This window comes from Atta cephalotes (assembly GCF_000143395.1).
Source record: "Atta cephalotes unplaced genomic scaffold scaffold00009, whole genome shotgun sequence".
NCBI classification, from domain to species: Eukaryota; Metazoa; Arthropoda; class Insecta; order Hymenoptera; family Formicidae; genus Atta; species Atta cephalotes.
This window is the reverse complement of record NW_012130073.1, coordinates 952,880-976,778: the sequence shown is the minus strand read 5'-3', so window position 1 is coordinate 976,778 and position 23,899 is coordinate 952,880. Positions and strand designations below refer to the sequence as shown.

General features: G+C 27.1%; 4 protein-coding genes across 4 annotated transcripts in view; 2 read left to right on the top strand and 2 right to left on the bottom strand.

Annotated features, from left to right (window-relative positions):
* Nucleotides 1-1,276: 1,276 nt before the first annotated feature.
* Nucleotides 1,277-8,941, bottom strand: LOC105627441 (transducin beta-like protein 3). The gene is made up of 15 exons (XM_012208723.1): nt 8,916-8,941; nt 8,753-8,804; nt 8,386-8,593; nt 8,126-8,300; nt 7,572-7,742; nt 7,296-7,471; nt 6,946-7,145; nt 6,679-6,882; nt 6,275-6,464; nt 5,343-5,464; nt 4,720-4,878; nt 4,451-4,616; nt 3,594-3,818; nt 2,512-2,639; nt 1,277-1,474 (listed from the first exon to the last, which is right to left on the bottom strand). Exons 1-15 carry the CDS (start codon nt 8,939-8,941, stop codon nt 1,277-1,279), a joined length of 2,400 nt encoding a protein of 799 aa, XP_012064113.1.
* A 3,871-nt stretch (nt 8,942-12,812) lies between these two features.
* LOC105627438 (mitochondrial dicarboxylate carrier) lies at nt 12,813-14,317 on the top strand. The gene is made up of 7 exons (XM_012208721.1): nt 12,813-12,920; nt 13,117-13,272; nt 13,365-13,531; nt 13,607-13,814; nt 13,909-13,989; nt 14,066-14,122; nt 14,207-14,317. Exons 1-7 carry the CDS (start codon nt 12,813-12,815, stop codon nt 14,315-14,317), a joined length of 888 nt encoding a protein of 295 aa, XP_012064111.1.
* A 1,968-nt stretch (nt 14,318-16,285) lies between these two features.
* Nucleotides 16,286-18,356, bottom strand: LOC105627437. Its single transcript, XM_012208720.1, has 7 exons — nt 18,242-18,356; nt 18,003-18,108; nt 17,763-17,815; nt 17,398-17,690; nt 17,058-17,305; nt 16,845-16,964; nt 16,286-16,724 (listed from the first exon to the last, which is right to left on the bottom strand). Exons 1-7 carry the CDS (start codon nt 18,354-18,356, stop codon nt 16,286-16,288), a joined length of 1,374 nt encoding a protein of 457 aa, XP_012064110.1.
* Nucleotides 18,357-19,597: 1,241 nt separating this feature from the next.
* LOC105627436 (WD repeat-containing protein 81) overlaps nt 19,598-23,899 on the top strand; it is a 10,832-nt gene continuing 6,530 nt past the window's right edge. The window contains exons 1-9 of the mRNA XM_012208719.1: nt 19,598-19,813; nt 19,919-20,078; nt 20,185-20,440; nt 20,524-20,686; nt 20,827-21,225; nt 21,283-21,483; nt 22,465-22,610; nt 22,687-22,878; nt 22,961-23,546. Of these exons, the coding sequence (XP_012064109.1) occupies nt 19,598-19,813; nt 19,919-20,078; nt 20,185-20,440; nt 20,524-20,686; nt 20,827-21,225; nt 21,283-21,483; nt 22,465-22,610; nt 22,687-22,878; nt 22,961-23,546 (2,319 nt within the window). The remainder of the gene's footprint in view (nt 19,814-19,918; nt 20,079-20,184; nt 20,441-20,523; nt 20,687-20,826; nt 21,226-21,282; nt 21,484-22,464; nt 22,611-22,686; nt 22,879-22,960; nt 23,547-23,899) is intronic.

The following is a 23,899-nucleotide window of genomic DNA, read 5'->3' as shown; positions in this document are numbered from 1 at the left end:
ATCTCTGTGAACATCTCGTGAACTTGTAAGTTTTATCGCTGCATAATTGCGCATACAGAAAAATTCTCATATCATTCATCTAATATTATCATATTATTGCATGACTTAATTACTGCGAAGTCTATTAAAAAATTTAATATTTAATGTAGAATAGATAATGATTTAGTGTATATATTCTAGAGAATATATCTGGATGCATAACATACAAACACACGTACGCACGCACGCACGCACACGCACACACACTCACACACAAAGCGACCCATGTAAGATGTTACAAGTTATTATTTCTGAAAGTATTGTTAAATGAAAAATATTCAGACAAAAATTTTGTTACTTCGAGGATGACATGAGCTGAAATTATTAGTTTGACTTTAGGTGGCGTTGTTAAATTCAAGGCAAGATTAATTTGAATTTTTTTTTAATAAGACTCTTCACTTTTCATTGCATATTTTTGTAGCACACTTCGAAAGCTTTTCGAAATATAATAAAATATTTTTTTCATAAAATATTTTTTAAGTGATAAAGATTGAAAGTTATAGGATTGCCGGCATTAATATTATCCATACAACGGCTAAACCTTTTTAATAATGTTTTTAATGTTGTTTAGGATTATGATTTCAATAACATTCGTTAAGATCAAGAGTTATTATCTATCTCTTATTTTTACTTTTATGTAGAAATACTTTTATGTAGAAATAAATTTTTAGTGTAAAAATGAAAATAAGAGGAATAATCTATAATAACCTTGATCTTAACAAATATCAAGGTCATGATCTTGAACAACATTCAAGAGGTTTTAGCCATCGTTTGAACATCTTAGATAATTCAAATGCCGGCGACACTGTAACTTTCAAGCTTTATAATTCGAAAAGTACTTCATAAAAAATATTATATTATAATATTTTGGAAAGCTCTTAAGGTGTGCTACAAGAAGATATAATGAAAAATAGAGAGTTTCATTTAAAAAGATCAAAATGACCTTGCCCTTACAAGACTCAAATTCAAATCAATGATTCCATCTTGTCTCCCTTAAAGTCATAAAACTTTTATCTAAATATATTTTTCATTTGACACATATCTTCAGAGATAATAGCTTATAACATTTTACATGGACCACCCTATATACATTCGTATACGATACATAACAATAAAAAAATAGAATTTGTACAACTTACATATTATATTAATAGAATTTGTATATTTACATATTCATAATATACATAATATATGTATATATTATATACATATGTATAACTATATTTATATGTATAACTTATTTAGTACCAATTGATATAATATCAGGTTTCATACGATTAAAAGTATACGTTAATAAGTATAGATCCTGCAAAAGTTTTGTCAATCTTTTAAAATGTCTGTCAGTATAAGGCATCATAACTTCTAGAGTAGAAGATAAATTTGGTGTCTGCAGCTCCTGCGTCCCGATTTCTGTTATTAAGGCATTTATAATTACCTAGAAATGATAAAAAAATTATAAGATAAAGAGTTTTAAAGATATTTGCATGCATGAAAAAAAAGTGTTCTTTAGTAGAAATTTTGTTTCACAACACTAAAAAAAATTTTTAATCAAATTATTAAATTTTTATTATACAAGGTCTCTAACATTTGTTTGCTTTCCTTTGTCCCGAAACAGTTGAAAATGTGGAAAAATGTCGGAAAATGTGTTCTTTTATTTCTAAACAGTAGTTACTTAATTTTAATTATCAATAATCAAAAGATAGATAGATAAATAGATATGGTTTCTTTAGAAAAACTTCTTTAGGAACTTCTCAAATGGAACTAAATCTAAAAAACAAAAAATAAAACTTCTCAGTAAAGATATCTCAGTAAAACGAGAATGGATTAAAACGGAATGAAAGGTAGATTTTCCGAATTTTCAGTGCATATCGCGAATGTTAAAATGAATCTTTTTTTAATCCGAATGCATTTTTAATTCATTTATAGAATAGCATGAAATACATTTTTAAGCCTTTTAATCTAAAAATAATATCAGTTTTTTGTACCTCGTAAATACGTCTCAATTTAAGATTATGAAAAGAAAAATATAGTTTGTCCAATCCAATTAAATCCTATTGAATCCAATTGAATCCAATTTAATCCAAAATAAAAAAAATTTTGTTATTCAAAATACGCATTCTGATAAAATTTCAATCTATTAATCTGATAAATTTCAATCTATTAATTTTAATCTCTTGTAATTTGACTTTAATTTAATTTGTTCTTTATCTTTTTCTAATTCTTACAACTAAAATATGATAAAAAGTAATTTAAACTGACTCTTCTGCCATTAAAAATTTTCGAATTCACCTCTTTCACAAGATTATCTTTCACAAATTATTTGATAAAAAAAGTTAATTTCTCAAATGTGTTTCAACATTTTCTCATATTTTCAATTGTTCAAAAAATATATCAGATGTAAACATAGTTTAGAGTATAATTATCAAAATTGTTTAATTTCTAAACATTAAATTATTAAATTTCATATTATACTTGAGCAGCAAGCGAGTTTCGGCTGTTCATGTTCCATGTAACTGCACACTTGAGTAACGTTTCCTTGTGATATGGTTTTAATTCCTTTATTATTTCTGTAAACTCATTGTTCGTCTTCTTCGATATAGCTGTTACAAAAAAATCTTATAATAATCTTACAAAATATGCGTCCAAAATCTTTGGATGCATATATATGTATGTATACTTATATGCACGTATGTATACTTATATGCAGGATTGAATAGTGCTAAGTTAAAAAGATAAAAGTTAAGATAAAAAGATAAAAGTTAAGATAAAAAGTTAAAAAGTTAATTAATTTTAACTTAGTTACATTTTAGACTCTTAACTTTTTAATTAAATTTAGTTAAATTTTATCGGTAACTATTAACTTTTAATTTGATTTTTTTTTTTAAGTCAATCCTCAGACATAATACAAAAGGATAATAATAAAATTGAATACAAAATTGTATAATAGTTATTTGTGAACAAAAATAAACAAATTCTTTAATAAATATGTTGTGAGAAAGGAAAAATACGAAAAATTATGTAAAATGATCAAACTTTTTCTTTTTCTTTATTTTTTTAGTTGTTCGGACAAATTTAACCTTTAACTTTTTAATTATTTTTTTAACTTAATTTTTAATTCCATTAATTTCATTATGAATTAACTTGTATTTTAATTAAGTTTTCAAAACAGTTACATCAAATAGTTTAAATTTTCAAGACAATTAACATTAACTTAACTTAATTAAAAAAAAATTAACTTATCCAATCCTGCACGTATGCATGCAGATACACATATCGATATAACATAACGAATTGGTACACTAGTGCTGCTCTAATGCAGTGCGAGTGCAGAATTACTTTGGTGCTATATCAAATTGCACTGTCAGAATTCAGAAGCAGTGCAACATTTCTTGAATTCATTCTCATTCAGTTCGCTCGGTTGGTCCAAATATAAATTTAGCATTAGGTTATTTTTCACTTGTCGAATACGACAATTTGAACATTATTGATATAATGCGCACAAACCAAATATAACACTGAAAAAGTTTACAATAAAATCAATGCGAAATAACTACCTTCTATGATTTTGAGCACTTGTAATGGTCGCTCTAGTTTTAGAGCCAATTTTAATGCAGCCTGCAGTTCTTCAGCTTTAAGTAAATTGGCCAATCTTTGCTCTTCAAGCACAAATTGTGCTTTCTCCGATGCGGCTTGCGCTTTTCTTTCTTCAGTTACGTCTCTCCAAATAACTAATAATGAATCGCTACCTCCACTGATCATATGTTTTTGATCTTTTGTAACTATATGAACAATATACTAAATGTGAAAAATGTATATCATATACAAATGGATGGACAAAACAATATAAATAGTTAGAAAATATACTTGTTTTATTAATAAGAAGTCTATCATTTATTTTTAATACAAATTCTTATTTCTTGTGGGAATACTCATGCAACGCTTGAATAATCATTAATAAATTGTTATATTATTTTTTTAACAAAAAACATCTTTCAATTGCTTACACAGGATAGAGCAACTTTAACTTGCACACCTTAAAAAACTTGTAATACTTATTATATGCGTTATATGAAAAATTGTTATATACAAAAGTTGTATTTTGAGGGAGTTATTACATGGTATATAAGTGATATAAGTAAATATTTCAAAGATTTCAAGGTCAACTTCGTTTTTGTAAATGAAATATTATATTTTTTTTGTGTCGGATATTAGAAACTAAATCGTTTGGGATAAATGATTATAAGAAGTTTTTGTCTTGAATTTATGTGAAAAATCATTCCTTAAAATTTTTTAGCATACTAATATAACAAGTATGTTAAACCCTGGATAACAAGTAAATTTTTCAAATGTTCATATTTTGTCTTCTGCATGTATTTATACATTTTCATGCATAAAGATTAAATAGGCTCACCTGCGAGCGTCCAAACGTGACTTTCATGTTGATTCAAAGTTGATATGCATTCGGACGTTTTGATATTCCATAATTTCAGAAGACCATCTCCACCCGACGTTATTAGTTGCATACCACATGATAAAAATTCTCCTCTCAACACAGAAGATTCGTGTCCTTCAAATGTCTGTGACAAGAACAAAAATAATTAAATTAAAATAATTAAATTAAATTTAAAAAAGTTATTGGTAAATTTAAAAAAAAAGACAATTTATTTTTCTTTTAGGTACCTTTAGACAATTGAGCTCCGTTAAAGACCACAATTTCATAGTACAGTCAGCAGACGTTGTTAAAAGTACTTGATCAATTGGTGAAAATCGAACACACCATACGCCTCTTCGGTGACCATGAAGCACACCAACTAATTGTAAATTTTCAGCATACCATAACTACAAATAATTATTATCTTATAATATTCTTATAAGCTAACATTTTAGTTATTCAGTCTCAGGTAAAGTAAATTTGATTAAAGCAATCATTGAGAGAAAATTTTTTAGTATCTGTAACTATATGTCATTATAGTTACGATTATTACTGTTATAAGTTAGTAATAATAATTATAACTAAACATTATAATGTAATTGGTTGCCAACTCTCTCTCTCTCTGTGTGTGTGTGTGCGCGCGCGCGCGCGCGTGCGTGTGTGTGTGTGTGTGTGTGCGTGTGTGTGTGTGTGTGTGTATTTATTAGAACTTATTATATAGTATATTATTATATAGTAAGTATTATAAATTAACATAATAATAATAATAATTACAGTAACATAATAATTACAGTAACATAATAATTACAGTAACATGTAATTATAAATATCAATAATTTTTCTCTCAATAATTTTCTCAGTGATGCTATACCTTAGCAGTTTTATCTTGCGACGCTGTAGCAATCAGTTTATCATTTGGTGAGATGGTTACACAGTTTATATCTTTTTGATGTGCTAATATTGTATGCCTTACATTTAATGATAAATCTTGATCTGTAAGCAACAAAGATTACATATATTTACATGTAATTTACATATATATATATATATATATATAGTGTATGTATGGATTGCATATTAAAAATATTCAAAAGTTAAAAATAAAAGTCACTCTAGTATACTATTAGTATACTATTAATATATACTATATAGTCACCCTATCATATACTAAGATACCTTTTATTTTCGATTTTCGAATATTTTTGTAACACATCTCTCAAAATGATTCCAATTTTTAAAAAATCGATGTAAAAACTACAGCCCGATCGGATAAAAGGAAAATATTTTAAGCATCTTAAAATATTACTTAAGACGATCTCAAAATAAGAATAAATTATAAATACCGCCCTTTATCTTAATAGTTATAAGAACAGCTGCTAAAAATATGACTGTAAGTTCTACAATAATAAATAATTTATATAAAATGTGTTAATTCATAAAATTAAAGTAACTAAAAAAAATAAAATAAAATGTTATTATGAACAAATATAATATTTTCATTTTTTCTTAAAAATAAATAATTTGTTAATCTTTAATATTTCTCTAATATTTTACGACGACGATTTCTCCTATTTTTTTTTATTTTTCTAGAAAACTACTTAAAATTTTCCAAAATAATTCTTTAAAATAAAAAATCAAGCGCACGCACGCATCCTGATACTGTTTTAAAATTACCCCACATTCTGAATTAGAGGGCATACCATATTAATTAATTTGAATGTGATCAAATGAAAAACAAAATGACGAGGTTCTATACTACTCATTCCATATATATTTTATTTATAAGAAATACATTTTACTTACTATGTGATTCGAGATTGTTGGGTAATTCCCACAGTTTCAGGCATGAATCTTGAGCAACAGTAGTGAAGAATTTAGGTAATGTTTGAGATATGGCAATAGAACTAATCGATGCTGTATGTCTAACGGCATGTCCAATGCAAGACATCCTCATTGTATCTTTATCTAGTAGCCATACGCGGACACTATTATCCTATAAATAATAATTTTATATATAATATCAATTTTCTATATTATTATATAGGGTGTCCCATTTTAATTTATCCAGGCATATCTTTAGTTCATAAAAAATTAATTTAAGTTGAAAGTTGTAAGTAAAATAAGTATAAAATAAATTGTTATCTGTTTTGAGAGCAATAAACTGATATAATACATTATTATTACATATTATTAAAATATATAAATACCTTGGCCGAAGATAGAAGCAGATTTACATTTACTAAAGTCGTAGCGAGAGCCAAAATGCTGTCAGTATGACCACATAATAGTTGACAATTCATAGAGGCAATTTCATAAAGTTTTATATCGCAACTATTTGTCGCGAGTGCAATATGACTATCATTATCTCCAAGATACGCAACATCTAGAATTTCATCGCTGTAGCCTACCAACTTTTGTAATTTAAAATTAGTATTTATATAATTTTATAGACTTTTATACCAAATATATCAAACCTGCTTTTTGCATTCGAATAACTCCATTGAATGAACAATTATGTTGTGATCGACAGATACTACTGCAAAAATATTAGAGATGCTGTTGTAAAGTAAGTGCGTAATTGATAAGCCTCCTTCTTCCTTAGACGGTGGCACTAAAGGATCGTCTTGCACATAAATCTGCTTGCCCGTTTTCATCTCCCAGATTTTAACGACACCTAGAGAATTTATATTAATCCTAATGCACATTGGAAATGTGTAATAAAAGTCCCAAAAACCGTCGTGTACATTAAGAGTTAAATTATACTACTTTCGTGTGGAGCATAAACCACACATCTCACACACATATTTCAATTATTATATTATACCTTTTTCGCCAGCCGAAGCAACATATATACCATCGCTTTTACGTGATGTAATAAATACTGGAAGACATTTCGCAGATATTATAAAAATTCCTTCAATTCCTTCGTATACTGGTAAAACACGTACTGATGTTCCAGTGGATATATCCCACAAGATCAATACTCTGTCTCTTCCCGAACTGTGTACGTATATATTATATTACATTCACATTCTATCTATAATGTATTTTATATTTATGTATCTATAGTGTATCTTATATTTCATAATTTCTTTATTACCTAACTAAATAATTTCCATTTTCGTGAAAACTAAGAGATGTTACTTTACTAAAATGTCCAGAGAGAATAATTTTTTCCTGTCCAGTAATGATATCCCAACCATAAATTTTTGTGTTGTCACCAGCTCCAAAGAGAAGTGATTTTTCACTGTTGGAATAAAATTCCAACACGCTAATGAAATGAAAATAAAGATCAATAGTCACTCAAAGCAATATTTTAAATTATAATGATCTATTTTAAAGCAAATAGAAATGTGCGAACTACTTATATATAAATACAAATTAAATCAAGTAAAATCAATTAAATCTATGAATACTGAATACAAATTCGAAAATTTTGACTTTAAAAGATTCGAATACATATACTGACAATCTTACAACTTTATTTCTCATCAATATAAAGTAAAATAGTAATATAATATGATCAATTATTAAAGTAAAAAATGTTTTATTAGATATGTATATTTTTTTTTAATATACTATTATAAATGCGTATTCCTGAAAATCTAAATTCATTTCCATTCTTGTTTACTGGAATACCATACATATAATTACCTAACTACTCCCTGTATTCCTTTAAAATTATGTGTACATGCATGATGTTGTAAATTCCACAATCTGACAGATCCATCACTTCCACCAGATGCCATTAAAATACTATTATTCGAAAGAGTTATTTGCATTACAGGTCCTTTATGAATTGATTTCCATAATTTCATTAACTTATTAGCTATAACAAGCATAAAAAAAGAATATATAAAGTGTTGCAGATAAAAATATAGAAAACAATAAAAAATTAAAATTCAGTCGATTACTTTTCCAATCCCATAATTTGAACAGTCCACTCTTGTGATGGGTGATTATGCCTGTATCTTCATTACAAAGTGCAAAACAATTGATTGTATCCTCTAATTGATCAGCTTCTGTTATGCACAATGATGATATCACAGAACCTTTGCTCATAGACAATATGGACACAGTGCCTCCTTTCTGGCAAAATAAGTATTCTGCATTTGCACTCCACTGCAACGAGAGGACAGATTATAAATAGTTGGTAAGACCGAATTAAAGAATTAAGATTTCGAATTATCGATCCTTTGCAGAATCAGCTTTAAATTACAGACTATCGACTCATATAGAATCAAAATAATAAATAAATTCTTTAATATCTATAAAACCTACTTGTACATTGCCGCCAGTATAAAACGCTCCATATTTAGACTCCACCTCGAATCTATAAGTATAACGTGGGAGAGTAATTATCAAAACACAATTGTTAAAAGAGAAGCTTAAAAAATAATTTATTGTATGTATTTATGACACATCAGAATAAAATATTACTTACGCTTCCTTAAGATTAGCTTTGCTCATCTTTTATTACCCAAAAAAATTATTTAGTTTTTAATCAAATTAGTTTTCAATTAAATTAAAAGACATTTATATTAATTTATATTTAAATAAATCAGGAGTCAGAGTCGTATCACAATGGTAAAAATACTGATATATAAAATGAAACCGGTCCTCAAAATCATTCAAAACAACGTGCGACACACGTGCAAAAGTATTCTGCCGAAGTCACAGACTTTTATCAAAGAGAAACAAGCAGAAAGAAATAACATATTCGAAACTTTCTAGTACACTAGCGGCACATCACGGAATAAAATGGAGTAAAAAGGAAACCAAACTCAAGATTATTATTGAAGTATCGAGCGTCGAGCATTACTATTCGCTAAAAATAAGTCACGTGATCAAAATTGATGAATAAGAGCAAATTTCATCAATCGGTTTCGCCGATCAAACTTAATCGTGATTAACTGTCAACTGCAATGGTTGATTCTACTAAACAGCAAATGCGATTGGTCAGTCAACGGCCGATTAAGCTGGCGTTGATGAAATTGACTCTAGCAAAAGCAATCTCACGATACTCGACGTTTGACGCTGTGAAAATACTTTTACAACCTTAAGTCCGATCTATAATTGCGTAAACGTAGTTGTAAGAATTGACCAATCACACTTGAATACGAGGAGAATATCCTGATGATTGGTGAATCGTTACAACTACGAACATTTACACTACGTTTACGCACTTCATTATAGACAATATAAATTAATTAACTAAATATTAATTATACAATTTCATATTATATATTGTATATTAATTTAATTAGGTAATAATATAATAATATACATTTAATATTAATAATAATAATAATAATATATATTTAAATAAAATAATATATATTTAATATTGTAAAAATAAATATATATTTAAATAGAATATTAAGTGCAAAAATTCCAGATGAATTTTGTTTCGGAACGTGATTTGTTTTAAAGAATAGTACAGCATTTCCATAATTCACAACTCGTTCGTTAATTCCATAACTCATCGTATACGTCAATGTGTTCAGCTGTTTATCGCGACAGGCGATAAGCGAGAATATCGATAATGACTACGTAAACAGTACATATTCCATTTCCTTATGTTCTATTGGAGACTCTCGATTGTTACGTGAGGAAGATGGTACTATTGCACGTGGTTGTCAGCTGATACGCGCCTGCTATACGTCATTTCTCAGCCTTTTTTCATTCCCCTGGAATGAAACATTTTACGCTTATTACATCAGTCGAAATCCAGCTGTCGACTGGATCGGAACGTTCTTTTGACATCGTTGTTTCTAAGCTTGTAAGTATTTTGCTTGTAAGTACTTTACACTTATTTCACTCGAAAAGCTCATTAATTCAAAATATTCGAATGACAATCGTAAGATCCAGTCTAATCGATCTGCTTGAGTTGGAAGGAGAAGCAGTTTGAAGCATTTAAGCAACTGAGCATATTTGTACGCCCGAATTCAGCATTTTTTAGGACAAGACTGAATTTCGAATAAAATTAAATAAAAAGCTATTTCTGTATACTTATAGAGGAACGGATAAAAAAAAATCAGAAATTTGAACATTTGTTAATATTAGCCTTCATTCACCGATCCATTGAGTTTGTAGAATAAAATTGATAGGAAGCAAAATATTAACAGTATGCTGACAATTCGACTCTTGTAGAATGTCACGGTAGATTGACGTCAACCATCACATTCGCGTTGAATTATTCTACCAGCAAAATGTGATAACAAATCAATTATGGAAATTGAGCAGAATCATTTTGTAATCATTTAAATTGAATATATTATTTAAATAAATCATTTAAATGATTACAAAATAGATTCTGATTCGATTTCCGCTATCATGTTCTGTTGGGTCAAATTCTGTTATATTTCTATAGTATTTTACCAAGAAAATTTTATTAGATATTTTACAAAACCTTTCGATAAATTTGGACAATGGAAAGATTATAGAACTTTCAACTTATTCAATTATTTATAATGATTGCAAAATGTTACAATTAATTTGTTTTTTTTTTTTAATAATTAAATAAGTATATACATTTTCGCCTAGTAGTCGTCAATAGCGAATTCATTCGTGCAAATATGGCGAATCGCCATACTTGACTTCTTCATTCGAGCCGTATCATCCTAAAAAGTGTAGCTGAATTATTGACTGAGGAATAGAATCATCGTTATCGCTAAATCGCTTCTGCGTATTTTTATTTGGTTTAATTTTAATCTGACTTGAGTTTAACAAGAATTTTCGGTTTATATTTGCGTAAGAAATTATAGAACATTGCAAATTTCATAACATCTTAATTCATGAGTTTCTAAAAAAAGAAAATAGATATTTCGGAGTATTTAATATAATATTATTTGCTACGTGATGTATATACTGTAAAAAAAATTTATATTAATAAAAGAACAAGGCTCCGAAGAAATAAATTATTATATATTCAAATAAAGCCCATGAAAGCCGCGACTATGAATAAACGTGTGCAAAAAAATAATAAGAATTAAATACAAAAATAGACATTTTGACATTTGATTTGAGTCCTCTTTAGTATAAAATTGATAAAATTAACAAAATTATTGAGCGTTGCAATGAACATGGTAAAATTATTGAAAGTAAAAATAAAATTAGTGCTTTATCAAAACAAAAAACATCGTATAAAGTCCAGAAATAAAAAAGTTATTAATGAACGTCTTTAATAGAATACTTAAATCGTTAGTCGAAAAATGACTGAAATATTAAACAGTCACTATAAAGCTATCATAGTCTAATATACAAAATAATTAAAAATTAACTTATATTAGTAATAAAATAACGGTGATAAGACAGCAAAATACAGAATATGAAAGGTATATACAATGCAAATTGTTATGAGTTTGTGAGAGCAAATAATAATTGATGAGCAAATAATAGCATATTTATACGTAGTAAATTAATTAATAAAACATAAAAGCATTACGATTTTGTAAAAAGCTTACAATATAACGGATTTAAAAAATCCGTATCATTTTGCAAATTTAAATCTTGCTTTTGTTTTTGGATATATGTATATGTATCATTTTAGAGATCAGATTCTTATAATGCTCTTTTCTTGTTTTAATAAATGTTATAACATTGTTCCAATCGAATTCATGTAATAAATTAATTCTATCTTCAATTATTGCCGAGTGTTGAATGATGTTTCTATTAATAATATAATTCCGGTTCATTTATGGTTTTTAATAATTGTACTCATGTAAAACGTATTATAATCTGTTTTTTGCATTCTAATGTTAGATTTTAATTATTTTATAAATGTATTCAATTTATTAACTCATATATATAATTGAGTCATAAAAATTTTCTTTTAATCTATCGAAATAGTATTAGTAATAGTAAATATAGTATTAGTAAATATTCGAAATATTGAAAAAAATAGATAAATCAGCAGCTTTACCAAAATCAATAAAATATTAGCTCAAATAATATTAGTCCAGTTGAGCTGTTTAACTTAGAATATAAATTTATATTAATGTACATACATTTGTAGAAACTATATGCATTTCTTTTTATGCTATCTAAACTCTGATATGATAATTTTTTAGTCTCCTTTTTCTGTAAATTATTTGTCTATTTTCAACAGTATCAAAATCGAGAACTATCATTTTCATATATAGTGACTAAATAATAAAATTTAATATTTTGTTTTATTAGCATACATTAATTTATTAGGTAAGATAAATTAATTATAAACTTTTTGGATAAATCAGTATATATGTTTTAATTAATGTTTTAATTTTCCTGTTTACAGTGCCAGTGTCAACATTAGTGCCATAGATATGTTCCTAATTATTGCTTAGTATACAGTGGAAAAATGAGTAGAACAATGACTGACAAGAGTAAAAAATTATCACGCTGGTACTTTGGTGGTATTTCTTCCGCAGCTGCTGCATGTGTGACCCATCCTTTAGATTTATTGAAGGTCTTGTTCATTCTTATATCAGTACTTTTTTATTAGTAAAAGTAGTGAAAGATATTACACAGTTTGAACATTTTGTGTAATTAGAAATTATTTCAAATTACTGATAAATATCTCACTTCTCTTTAAATGCAGATACAGAAATACGAATAAAGAAATGTGTAAATTAGGGGACTAAACGATCAGATCTTCTTTCTAGGTTCATTTACAAACGCAACAAGAAGGCAAGCTATCAGTAGTACATTCTACTATTGGAATAATTAGGAAACAAGGAATATTAGCTTTATATAATGGACTCAGTGCTTCCCTACTCCGCCAACTTACATATTCTACAATAAGATTTGGAGCATACGAGGTCGGTATATGTAAACCTTATGTGCATCATCTATGTGTATATAAACGTTTTCTTCTTAATTTATTATACACAGGTCATGTTGAATATAATAGGTCGGCAAACAGACACTTGAATCGTCTGGTCATCCGTTGCCTTTTTATCAAAAGCTTATGTTGGCTGGAATTTCCGGTGCTACTGGCGGTGTCTTTGGAACTCCTGGCGATGTGATTAATGTACGCATGCAGAATGATATTAAAGTAGCACCAGAGCTAAGAAGAAAGTAAGAATTGATGTCCTTATTATTCGATTATATTATACTTCGTTGATCTTATTAACATATTCCTTTATCACATAGTTATAAGCATGCTTTAGATGGATTGTTGCGTGTAATTCAACAAGAAGGAGTTCGTCAATTGTTTAGTGGGTGTTCGACTGCGACCATGAGAGCAGCACTGATGACTATCGGACAATTGAGCTTTTATGATCAGATTAAAACAATATTGTTACAAACTGACTATTTTCAGGATAATCCTTCAACACACGTTTTATCTAGTGTATCGGCAGTGAGTGTCTATAAATATTGAGATTTATCATTCTAAATTTATGATATATTCGAAAAGAGATAATGTTTTACACTGATTCCTTTTGTACTGATAGGGTGCTATTGCAACAACGCTTACGCAACCTTTAGATGTTCTTAAAACACGAGCAATGAATGCTAAGCCTGGAGAATTTAAAGTAAGTAGATCTAAATCTAAATGAAATAAATTTAAAAATATATGTAATTCGCGACTATATTATATTTTCTGTACAGAACCTAATAGAAATCTTCCTATATACTGCCAAACTTGGGCCACTGGCTTTCTTTAAAGTAAGTATGATTGAAAAAAGTCTTTATATCGATATATTATTAAATAATTTTGATAAAATCAATATAAATTGTTTCTATTTTTAGGGCTATGTACCTGCATTTATTCGGTTAACACCGCAAACTATTCTCACATTTGTATTCCTCGAACAACTCAGATATAATTTTGGATTCTATCCACAATTCATAAAATCATAATTTATAAAGATTGAAATATTTTTGATAAGCATAAGAATTTTTGTAAGATAAATAGATTCGTTTCTTGTCAGATATTGTACAAGAAACAAACGGATAGTGTTACTATAAAGGATCATGCAATTCGTAACGCAAACATAGATCGATATGTGAAAACATTCGCAGCAAAAATATTTAATTACTAAATCGCATACAGTTTAATGATTAAGAGTTAATCATTATGTTTCTATCTAGAGATATTTCAATCAAATCATGGTTGTAATTTTCAATTGATACATTCCTTATATTAATTGTGATATGTTGACACAAATGCAGTTATATATATTTTAAAGCATATATATTTATATATACATTTATAAAAAAGTCACACAGATTATTTATATTTATATTTAATTATATTTTTTACTTAGTGATTCTTACTTTTACGAAGTGATTCTTTAAGTACAAAAAATGAAAGTTATACATTTTACGAAAATTAACTTTTATAAATTTATCTTTTTAAGGTCTTCTATTTACTTCAAGTTATTCCATTATTTTATATTATACCAATGTGTGAAATATATAGTACAAAATTCACAAAAGAGCTTTTAGATAATATATAAAAAAATAATTTTTTTATTATATTGAGATATGCATGTTTATTTTAGCAGCATATGAATAACTTGCTATTGAAATGTATATTATTTTTATGATAAAAATATTGCAATTAATTTTTTAAATTTCTGCTTATGTAAGTTAAAAGTAAAAATAAAAGGATACATTCTGAATCTTTAATATACAAAATATTAATATTATACTAGTAGATTATAGTAGATTCCATTAAATAAGTTCGATTAGACGGTTCAGTAGATAGTCTAACAACAGATTAGTGACATAAACCTCAAGTTAAATTGATTATTTGATAGAATGAAATATTTGATTACGGCATTTTACCGATTTTTTATTAAAATGAGAATTTCTGGGTTTTTATCACCAATCTATTATATTCTATTGATTCGATTACATTTATTATGCTGATACTTCTGTCGATTAAATTTATAAAAATCCTTTAATTAGAAATTAGACTGATGAAAATAAATCAATTAAGATAAATAATCCTATTTTCTGTCACAATGGATCTTGGTGTTTAATAATGTTCACATACAAATTTTCGCAAAGTTTTTAATATATATATAGGTTATTATATAAGTTTTTAATATAAACCGCATGCCTATTATTCGGATGGTCGGATTTGAAATGCAATCGCAAACTAAAATATTAATATCTTAAATTAAAATAATCATCTATTTAATATTGATGCTAAGAAACATTTTAAAAATTTGAAAAGAACTTATTGCGAAAAATACCTAGAGCTAGAGTTTGAATTCTTACTTTGAATTGCGTTTCTAAATCCGTTTCGAAAACCGGCGCACAGTTCATTAAAATCGAAAAATGTATTTGCAAAAATTTACTTGTTATTAAGCACCAAGAACTGTTCTAACCGAAAAAAGAAATTATTTTTTTTAAATAAAAATCTTTTTAACAGATTTGATTATATAAAATAATATAATAAAAAAATAATAAAATTGAATCATTTTCTTACAATCTTAAGTTAAGATTAAAATTAAGAAAGCCTATCAAGGATCCAATACTGGATATTGTATAAATTAATTTGTTACATATGACATTAATTTATACATTTCGACCTCCAGTTAGAGTCTTCTTCAGTCAATTGCAATGAACAATACTTAAAGATTGTCTCATTTAATTAACAATTCAATAATCAATATAAAGAATAATTATATAGAAATTATGCATTTTGCGGATTATCTCCAAATCTATTCTTAGAATGCCAACGTTTCGTGAACATTGCAATTCACTTAGTTTCTATGTATTCCTATATATTCTTAATATTTATATATATGTGTATATATATATATATATATAGATCCATATATTTTTGTCATAAATATTTAATATTACAATTAAAAATTATTTAAGTGGAAGTATAATTTGTTTGGGTATGGTAAGATTTATATATATTTTTTCCATATTGTTTTCTGAGAAAAACTGTTCTGCATAGCTTTCATAATTCGTTCCACATAAAGCTAATTCTAGTTTGTTTAGATCTTCATTTGACAACAAATTTATAACACCTGATGGCATTGCAGATGCCGAAAGCATATTACAATATGGTGCCAAACTACAAGAATTTGTATCGCATATTACAATAACAGAATTACCAATAGTTAAAATTTGTGTTAATTGACGAAATAAAACAGTTTCATCTTTCGCCTTCAAAATGATAACACCCTTTGGATTACGAATTTTCGTTACTTCTAATCCTCCACTTTGTGAGCATGATAAAGAATTCTGATAGATATATGAGAATTTTATATCTGTTGCTATTATATCTGCCAATACAGATTTACTAAAAAAAAATATGAGAAAATCAGTTTAAAAAATTATTGTTGCGAATAATTAAGTGCAGAAATACACAAACTAAATAGTATAAAAATATATAAAAACTTTCTAATAACTTAATACATACCCATTGCATCTTAATATAGATGCAAATTTGGACAATACTTGCACTCTAAAAGTAATAGGTTTAGTACTCCAAATTTTGAATCCTTTTTCAGCTGAATTAATACATCTGTTAACATCTTCACTACAATAATATGTCAATGAAAATTTTATATAAAATTTAAATTCACAAATTTAAAAGAATTATAATTAAGATCATAAAGAAAATATGCTGTACCTTGTTGCATTTGCCCACTGACTATCATTATGTACCCAATATGTGCTTTCTACAGGTTGCTGCCACATACCATCATAAAATAAATTGTAAACTATATTATTATTTTTCTGCATATTTGATTTTTTTATACAATCATCGAGATTAGACTTGCACCATTTATGCAATGTTTTATCAAATATTTTTGTATAAGGCAAAAGTACAACACCACAGTGGAAGTCCATGTATGTATTTATAAACAAAACATCTCTCTAAATAATTAAAAAAAACAAATAATATTAGTAATAATTATAAAAATTGCCTAAAAAAAACTGCATCATATTATATAATAGAAATGCTGTACATTTAAAGATGTTGCTAAATTTTTAGCAAATACAATATCTTCCGTCCATATAGATACAATTTTCATTTTATTAGGTATACCGGCTGTAAATAATTCGTTCTTCGTTCGAAATGTATTAATATCAGATCTCAAATTTGACATTCCAAAATATTCCTCCATAAGCCATAAAAATTTTTCTTTTATTGGTTCTTGGATCCAAATTTTATTTAAATGCAATGGTAATTCAATTCTAAAGTAATTAATGACTGCATACAAATCTGCATCCGCTAGAAGTATTATTTCATTGGTGTAACCTGTCAAAAATTTAGAATCTTGAGTATGAAAGAAAAATTAATTTTTATTACATTACTAATATGTTTTCTTACTTATAACTTCATTTCTTAAATATTTATATCGAGTTTCCAGTACAGAATGTCGACTAAAATACAAAAACAATTTGTTTGTGAAATTTATATTAATTTAAATATAAGAAATATAAATAACAAATGATTAACGGTATTCTTTCTTGAATACATTTAGATTATTTAAAAAAAAGAATACGTACGTTAACCATTTGTTACTTATATTTCTTATATTTCATAATAGTTACAGTTCATCATGGTTACAGGATAGCATTTTCCAAAAATACATCCATTGTATTATCAAGTCCTTTATATATTTCCGAGACTGTAAATATCACTAATAAGATTACATCATCTTTCTTGTATTCTTCTAAAAAAAAAAGTTCAAAATGAAATACAAAAAAATTTGATGTTTCTATTATTATAAGCTATTGTTCATAAAATAGAATTTGCATATAACATAAATAACAATTTAACTTTTCTAATTATGAAGATAACATTACCATATTTATTGTCAAACATAAGCTGCATACCAATATTATTTAAGTATTCAATAATAGTAGTAATTATATCTACATGTTTACAAACTGATTGAAAAAGAGACAAATTTTTTTCCATTACAAATGCTGCTTTAAGAAATCTGTAAATACATAATTAAAAATTACAAACGTGAGAATACAACTTTTATTATTTTTATCATTTAAGTAAATATTGAGTCAAATTCTCATATCTGACTAAATTTCGTTTATTTTTTACACAAAATAATTTCTTTAAAAGTTTCGTTCTACCAAGCACTCACTCAACAATTATCCATATTTATACTTCAGTGCTATGTTCTGGATACATTTCAAAACCTCCTTTCCAGAAAGATTTTACTCTATATATTATAATATGTTACATGTACTAAATACATCTCGAGTAAAATTTTCCTCAGAGAAGACATTTTGAAATGTATTCAGAAATGTGAGTTTGTTTACCTTTCTGAAAAATTATTAACATCTGTAAATTTCATTTCCTTGGCTAAGGAAAATATTTCATTGCACTTGCATAGCAGTATCTGTAAAAATAAGTATAATAGAATTATGTTTCATAAACAATGGACTAAAGTATTTGCTAATTAATATTAATTTTTACAAAGTATTAATATATATTCATATATATATATATATATTTACATGCACATTTTTGTCATATTCCAAGTTGGTATAATATTTGTCTACATCTTTCAGTTGTTTGTCCATAATTGTTATAATCAATTCCAATATTCTTAAAAAATATTAGGGCCTCTTTCTTCAACTCCGATTATTAATTACCAATAGGCAAGTTCAAGTCGGCAAAGATTAAGACACCTATTATGAAACAAGTCGAATGAATGAATGGATTTCAATCGAAATTATTCAATTATTCCCTAAATTTCTAAATATTGTAAACACGTAAAAATTAAGGTTGTGCTTCATACGCATGATATATGAATATATGTCTCTGATGGGATCTTCATATCTATTGATTGATTGTGGGACAAAGAAGTTTTCTCGGATCTTTGTCCTACAGCCAATCAACAGGCTTGGAAGCCTTGTAATGCCAACATATGAAATATCGGTCGTAGAAGCTATGGTCGTGTCGTATTATTATATTTCACAGCTGATAGATTTCCTAACCTTAATAATTGTCAATTTTAACTTGATATTTTGGTTCGTGGGACAGAGTGACGTTCTGACGCCATTCTTGACTAGATTCGTTCGTTTCAGGCAAAAATGCGTCGAATGAATAATTTTATTGATTTCTGATGCGACGTTGATAAACTGAACAATTACCTTTTTATTTACAAATATATAATGACTGAATAAATACAAAACAAAATGGATATAATAAAGGAACATCTGCTTATACCAACGAAGTATATGATACTGACAGATGAGAGAATTTGTTTGACAGCTCACAGAAACTGGCTCTCTCGATTTTTAACAGTTGGCCCATTGAATTTTATCTGTCATGATCGTTTATCCAATGATGAAATTGCAGCACAGCCTACTATCGATGAATTGGGTGGTGATTGGCTGAAAATTTATGCAAAAGTATTTTTAACATTTTCAATTGTATTTTTTGCAAATTGTATTTTTAATATTTTAAGTAAGGTGTACAATGAGATAAGCATGTAAAATAAAATTTTGTTATCATAGGTATATATAAAGCAACACAAGAATGTAATTCCTTTACCAAGAGGAAGATCTATTAATAATATAAGGAATCAAGCAGAATTAATGTTTTCGCAATTGTTGCATTATGTGGCAGAAACTAATTATCGAAATCTATGGAAAGAAATATATAAAAAATATTACAGTATGTATTTGATTTTCTATTTAAAATTTTTATATTTAAACTTTTAACGTTTTGTTACTAGATGTATTTTTTTATATAAATTAATAATTTCTTATAAAATATATAGATCCTTGGAATTATGTTGAACAAAAAGAACATTCTAATATCAGTGCTAATGTAAGCGATGTTACTATTATGCATGAAATATTGAATAGAATGTATGGCTGTACAGTAGTACAAGTGCAACATGGTATAGTTTTATCAGTATCAAATGGTATAGTGTCTAAAACACATTGTAATTTGGTTCCAATCTACTTTGTCATAGAGACACCATCTGCATTTATAATGTTTTATGAACAGACTGCCAATTATTCTCTTCATGAGTGAGTATACACATCATATTTATGTATATATTTTTAATATATATTAATAATTACAAAATATTTCTGTATTCTGTTATTTATAGATGTGTAATGTATAGTCCTGCTGCTCTTAATACAAGTTATGGAAAGCCTTTGTTTATAGTTTATCAGTTATTGAGATTATCCAGAGACTTGCATGATCGTGGTCTTGCTTTAGGTGAAATTACACTGAGTGATATGTTAATTACAGACAATTTTACTATTCAGGTATATTTCACGTAGAAGAGTTACTTATAAATATTATTATTTTAATATATTTAATATTTAATGAGATAAATATAAGTATTTAATAATTATTCAATAAGATAAGAAAAAGAATATTTTATTTGATCTAATTTTATTCTTAGGTATTACCGAAATTAAACGATAATATTTATTTAAAACCTGATAGCGAATGTACAAGTATTTCTCCAGAATATAAAGAGAAAAATTCAAGTAACAATGTTTATGCTAAAAAAGATGACATATCTCGTTCAACTAATACTGACTTTGGTTTAAATGAGAATATTCAAAAATTATGTGAGATGTGGATGTATAATTGTATTAACAACTTTGATTATTTAACTGCGCTCAATAATTTGGCTGGTAGAAGATACGGTAATCCCAGCTGCCATCATGTTATGCCATGGGTGACGGATTTTACAACAAGAAATGGTGGTAATTGGAGAGATTTAACAAAGTCGAAATTTCGATTAAATAAGGGAGATAGACAATTGGATCTTACATTTGATTCGCAGTCAACAGAGGTATATAAATTGTATAAGTGCAAAAAGATTTATATTGAATAGTCAATTAAATTATAGGTCGGACATCATGTATCTGACGTCTTGTCAGAGATTACCTATTACGTATATCTTTCACGTCGATATAATAAGTCTGTGCTCTGTAAACATGTACGACCATTATGGGTACCCGGAGAATACCCGGCTTCAATTCAAAGATTACATGACTGGAGCCCCGATGAATGTATACCACAGTTTTTCACTGATCCCAGTGTTTTTAAGGTAACATATAAATTATATGTAGTCCAATTAAAATGTACTTTTTGCTTGCAAAAAGGTAATGATGATTTTTTAATATATCTTAAAATTCGATGTCCTAATGAATAGCTCTTACACACAGATAATTTACGTATCATTAACACATCACTACATACTACTACATCAATATCTTACGCACACATACACAAATTTTCGTATAACAATAACATTTTAATTAAACATTTAAATTCACTTTTAAGAAGTCCACGTTGTTTCTTCGTGCAAACTGTGGACTTTTATTTTGTAAGTACAGATTGCACAGCTTTTTTTATGAAGCAAATGTTATGACCTGATAGCTCTGGAGCACTAAATTACAGGACAATAAAAAATGATAAAGATCTCAATTTTGAAATTTTTTGTCGTTCTCAGCATAGACTCTACCTCACAGACACGTATTAATGCATATATTTTAATCTTGGAAAAGGATTTTCGAATCAATAAAACAGAAATATTTTATGGTTTATTCTGATACACATTGACACGAAATATTAAATATCTCATAAACTATTTGTTGTTTGGTATCTACCTTGATACTTTTATATGTAAAGTAATTAGAGGAATCGTATATATATTATGTGAAAAAAAAATATAATTCCACTTAGAAAATTTTACGTAACTTTGACCTAAGGATATCTCAAAGTTATTATCTTCTTTTCTCTTTTTAACCGAGCAACTTTTGTCTGAAACTTTTTTGTTTTAATCTTAAAAATTTTGAGATATTTTACTGGATGAATTAAAATAGACCATTTTGTATAAAACATATGAAATAAGAAGATCAGAATCAAAATTCAGAATCTGCCAATAATAATCAATTATTATTATTTATTTAGTATGAAACCATGCATCTGTAGTATATACATCTGTAGTATGTACATTATTATTTAACAATGATAAAATATTGATTTTCTTTAGGTTTAACATTTTAAAGAAATGTCTTATTTACAGTCCATCCATGAGGATTTGTTAGATTTAGAAATTCCAGCATGGGCAACTTCCCCAGAAGATTTTATCGAGAAACACAGAGAAGCATTGGAAAGCCTTCATGTTTCAGAAAGATTACACCATTGGATAGATTTGACCTTCGGCTACAAGTATGAATGTAGTCTTGCTCAATGAACAGTTTATTATTTATTTGAATTTTTCTGACATATGTTTTTTACACGATAGATTATCTGGTTTCGCTGCTATAAAATCAAAAAATGTTTGTTTACAATTAGTCGATAATCATACTGATTTAACTAATTCTGGTGTTGTACAACTTTTTACACAACCACATCCACAAAAAATTATTCCATCTCCCTATTGGGGTAAAGTACCACCACGTCTTCGATCGACATCTTCAATCAATAAAAGTAATAAGTTTTAGACAAAGATTTCAAATTATTAGAAATTTTGAAAACATTCTTGTAATTTTATCAAATTGTTACATAATTATAGAAAGTGATCAACCTACGAGTAGGATCAGTGATGATGAAGGTCACAGTTCTGGTATTGAAGAAGAAGAATCTACGACAGCAACAAATGTATCAAGATCACCTCTTGTATTAAGTCGTTTGTTGAGTCGTTCCAGAGGTTCTTTGCTGTCAGAAGATAATGTTAAATCGGACAAATCCATTAATCAGGCCATTATTCTTCCAAAGGATTTCAATCCTGTTGCAGCACTCATACAAGTAGAAACTACACATGCTTTTATGCATAAGATTAACTATCAAAATTATAAACTTGCAACAGGATCACATGATTTTTCCACTAATTACAAACAAATTGTGGCTAGCGGACGTATTAAGGAACAACAAATTCTAGGTTGTCTAATAGTAGAAATATTTCTAGCTGACAAATTCCGCGCAGCCTGGAATGTTGAAAAAGTATCATTCGCGCAAAGATTCACGACATGTTTAAATATCTTGAAGACATCAGCAGATAATTTACCGAAATGTATAAGAAATATTGTATCGTTATTGTTACAAATTGATATTATGCCAAAGAGTTATAATGTAGGCAGTATAGAGATGAATGACATTTCAACGGTAATTTTAAAACTATACAAGATTTTATATTATACAAGATGTTTCGTAATTATGGATAAAGATTTAATTGATTATAAAACTTATGAAGTTAAGTAGAAAAGTTAGAATCAAGATCGATATATGAATAAATTATCATATAATCATTTATTTCAGATATATGACTGCGCTTATTTTTAATATATTTAAAATAAATTATATATAGAATTATTCCAACATTTTATTTTGATTATAGTTACTTTGATTATAGTGATCTTCTTATTTAGTTAATTTAAACAGAAAGTTTTATATTGTGAAATAGTTTTTGGAAAATTTGAATCATCAGCAATTTGAAAACTCATCAAGAAGACATGGAT

Coding starts and splice junctions, on each gene's coding strand:
- LOC105627441 (XM_012208723.1), bottom strand. CDS start 8,941: ATGAGCAAAGCTAATCTTAAGGAAGC. Junction 8,594..8,752: donor ATACTGGCGGCAATGTACAA/GTAGGTTTTATA, acceptor CTCTCGTTGCAG/TGGAGTGCAAATGCAGAATA. Junction 8,301..8,385: donor CAAATTATGGGATTGGAAAA/GTAATCGACTGA, acceptor TGCTTGTTATAG/CTAATAAGTTAATGAAATTA.
- LOC105627438 (XM_012208721.1), top strand. CDS start 12,813: ATGAGTAGAACAATGACTGACAAGAGTAAAAAATTATCACGCTGGTAC. Junction 12,921..13,116: donor ATCCTTTAGATTTATTGAAG/GTCTTGTTCATT, acceptor TCTTCTTTCTAG/GTTCATTTACAAACGCAACA. Junction 13,815..13,908: donor TTTTATCTAGTGTATCGGCA/GTGAGTGTCTAT, acceptor TTGTACTGATAG/GGTGCTATTGCAACAACGCT.
- LOC105627437 (XM_012208720.1), bottom strand. CDS start 18,356: ATGGAAAAAAATTTGTCTCTTTTTCAATCAGTTTGTAAACATGTAGAT. Junction 17,306..17,397: donor ATTTAGCAACATCTTTAAAT/GTACAGCATTTC, acceptor TTAATTATTTAG/AGAGATGTTTTGTTTATAAA. Junction 16,965..17,057: donor CAGTGGGCAAATGCAACAAG/GTACAGCATATT, acceptor ATATTATTGTAG/TGAAGATGTTAACAGATGTA.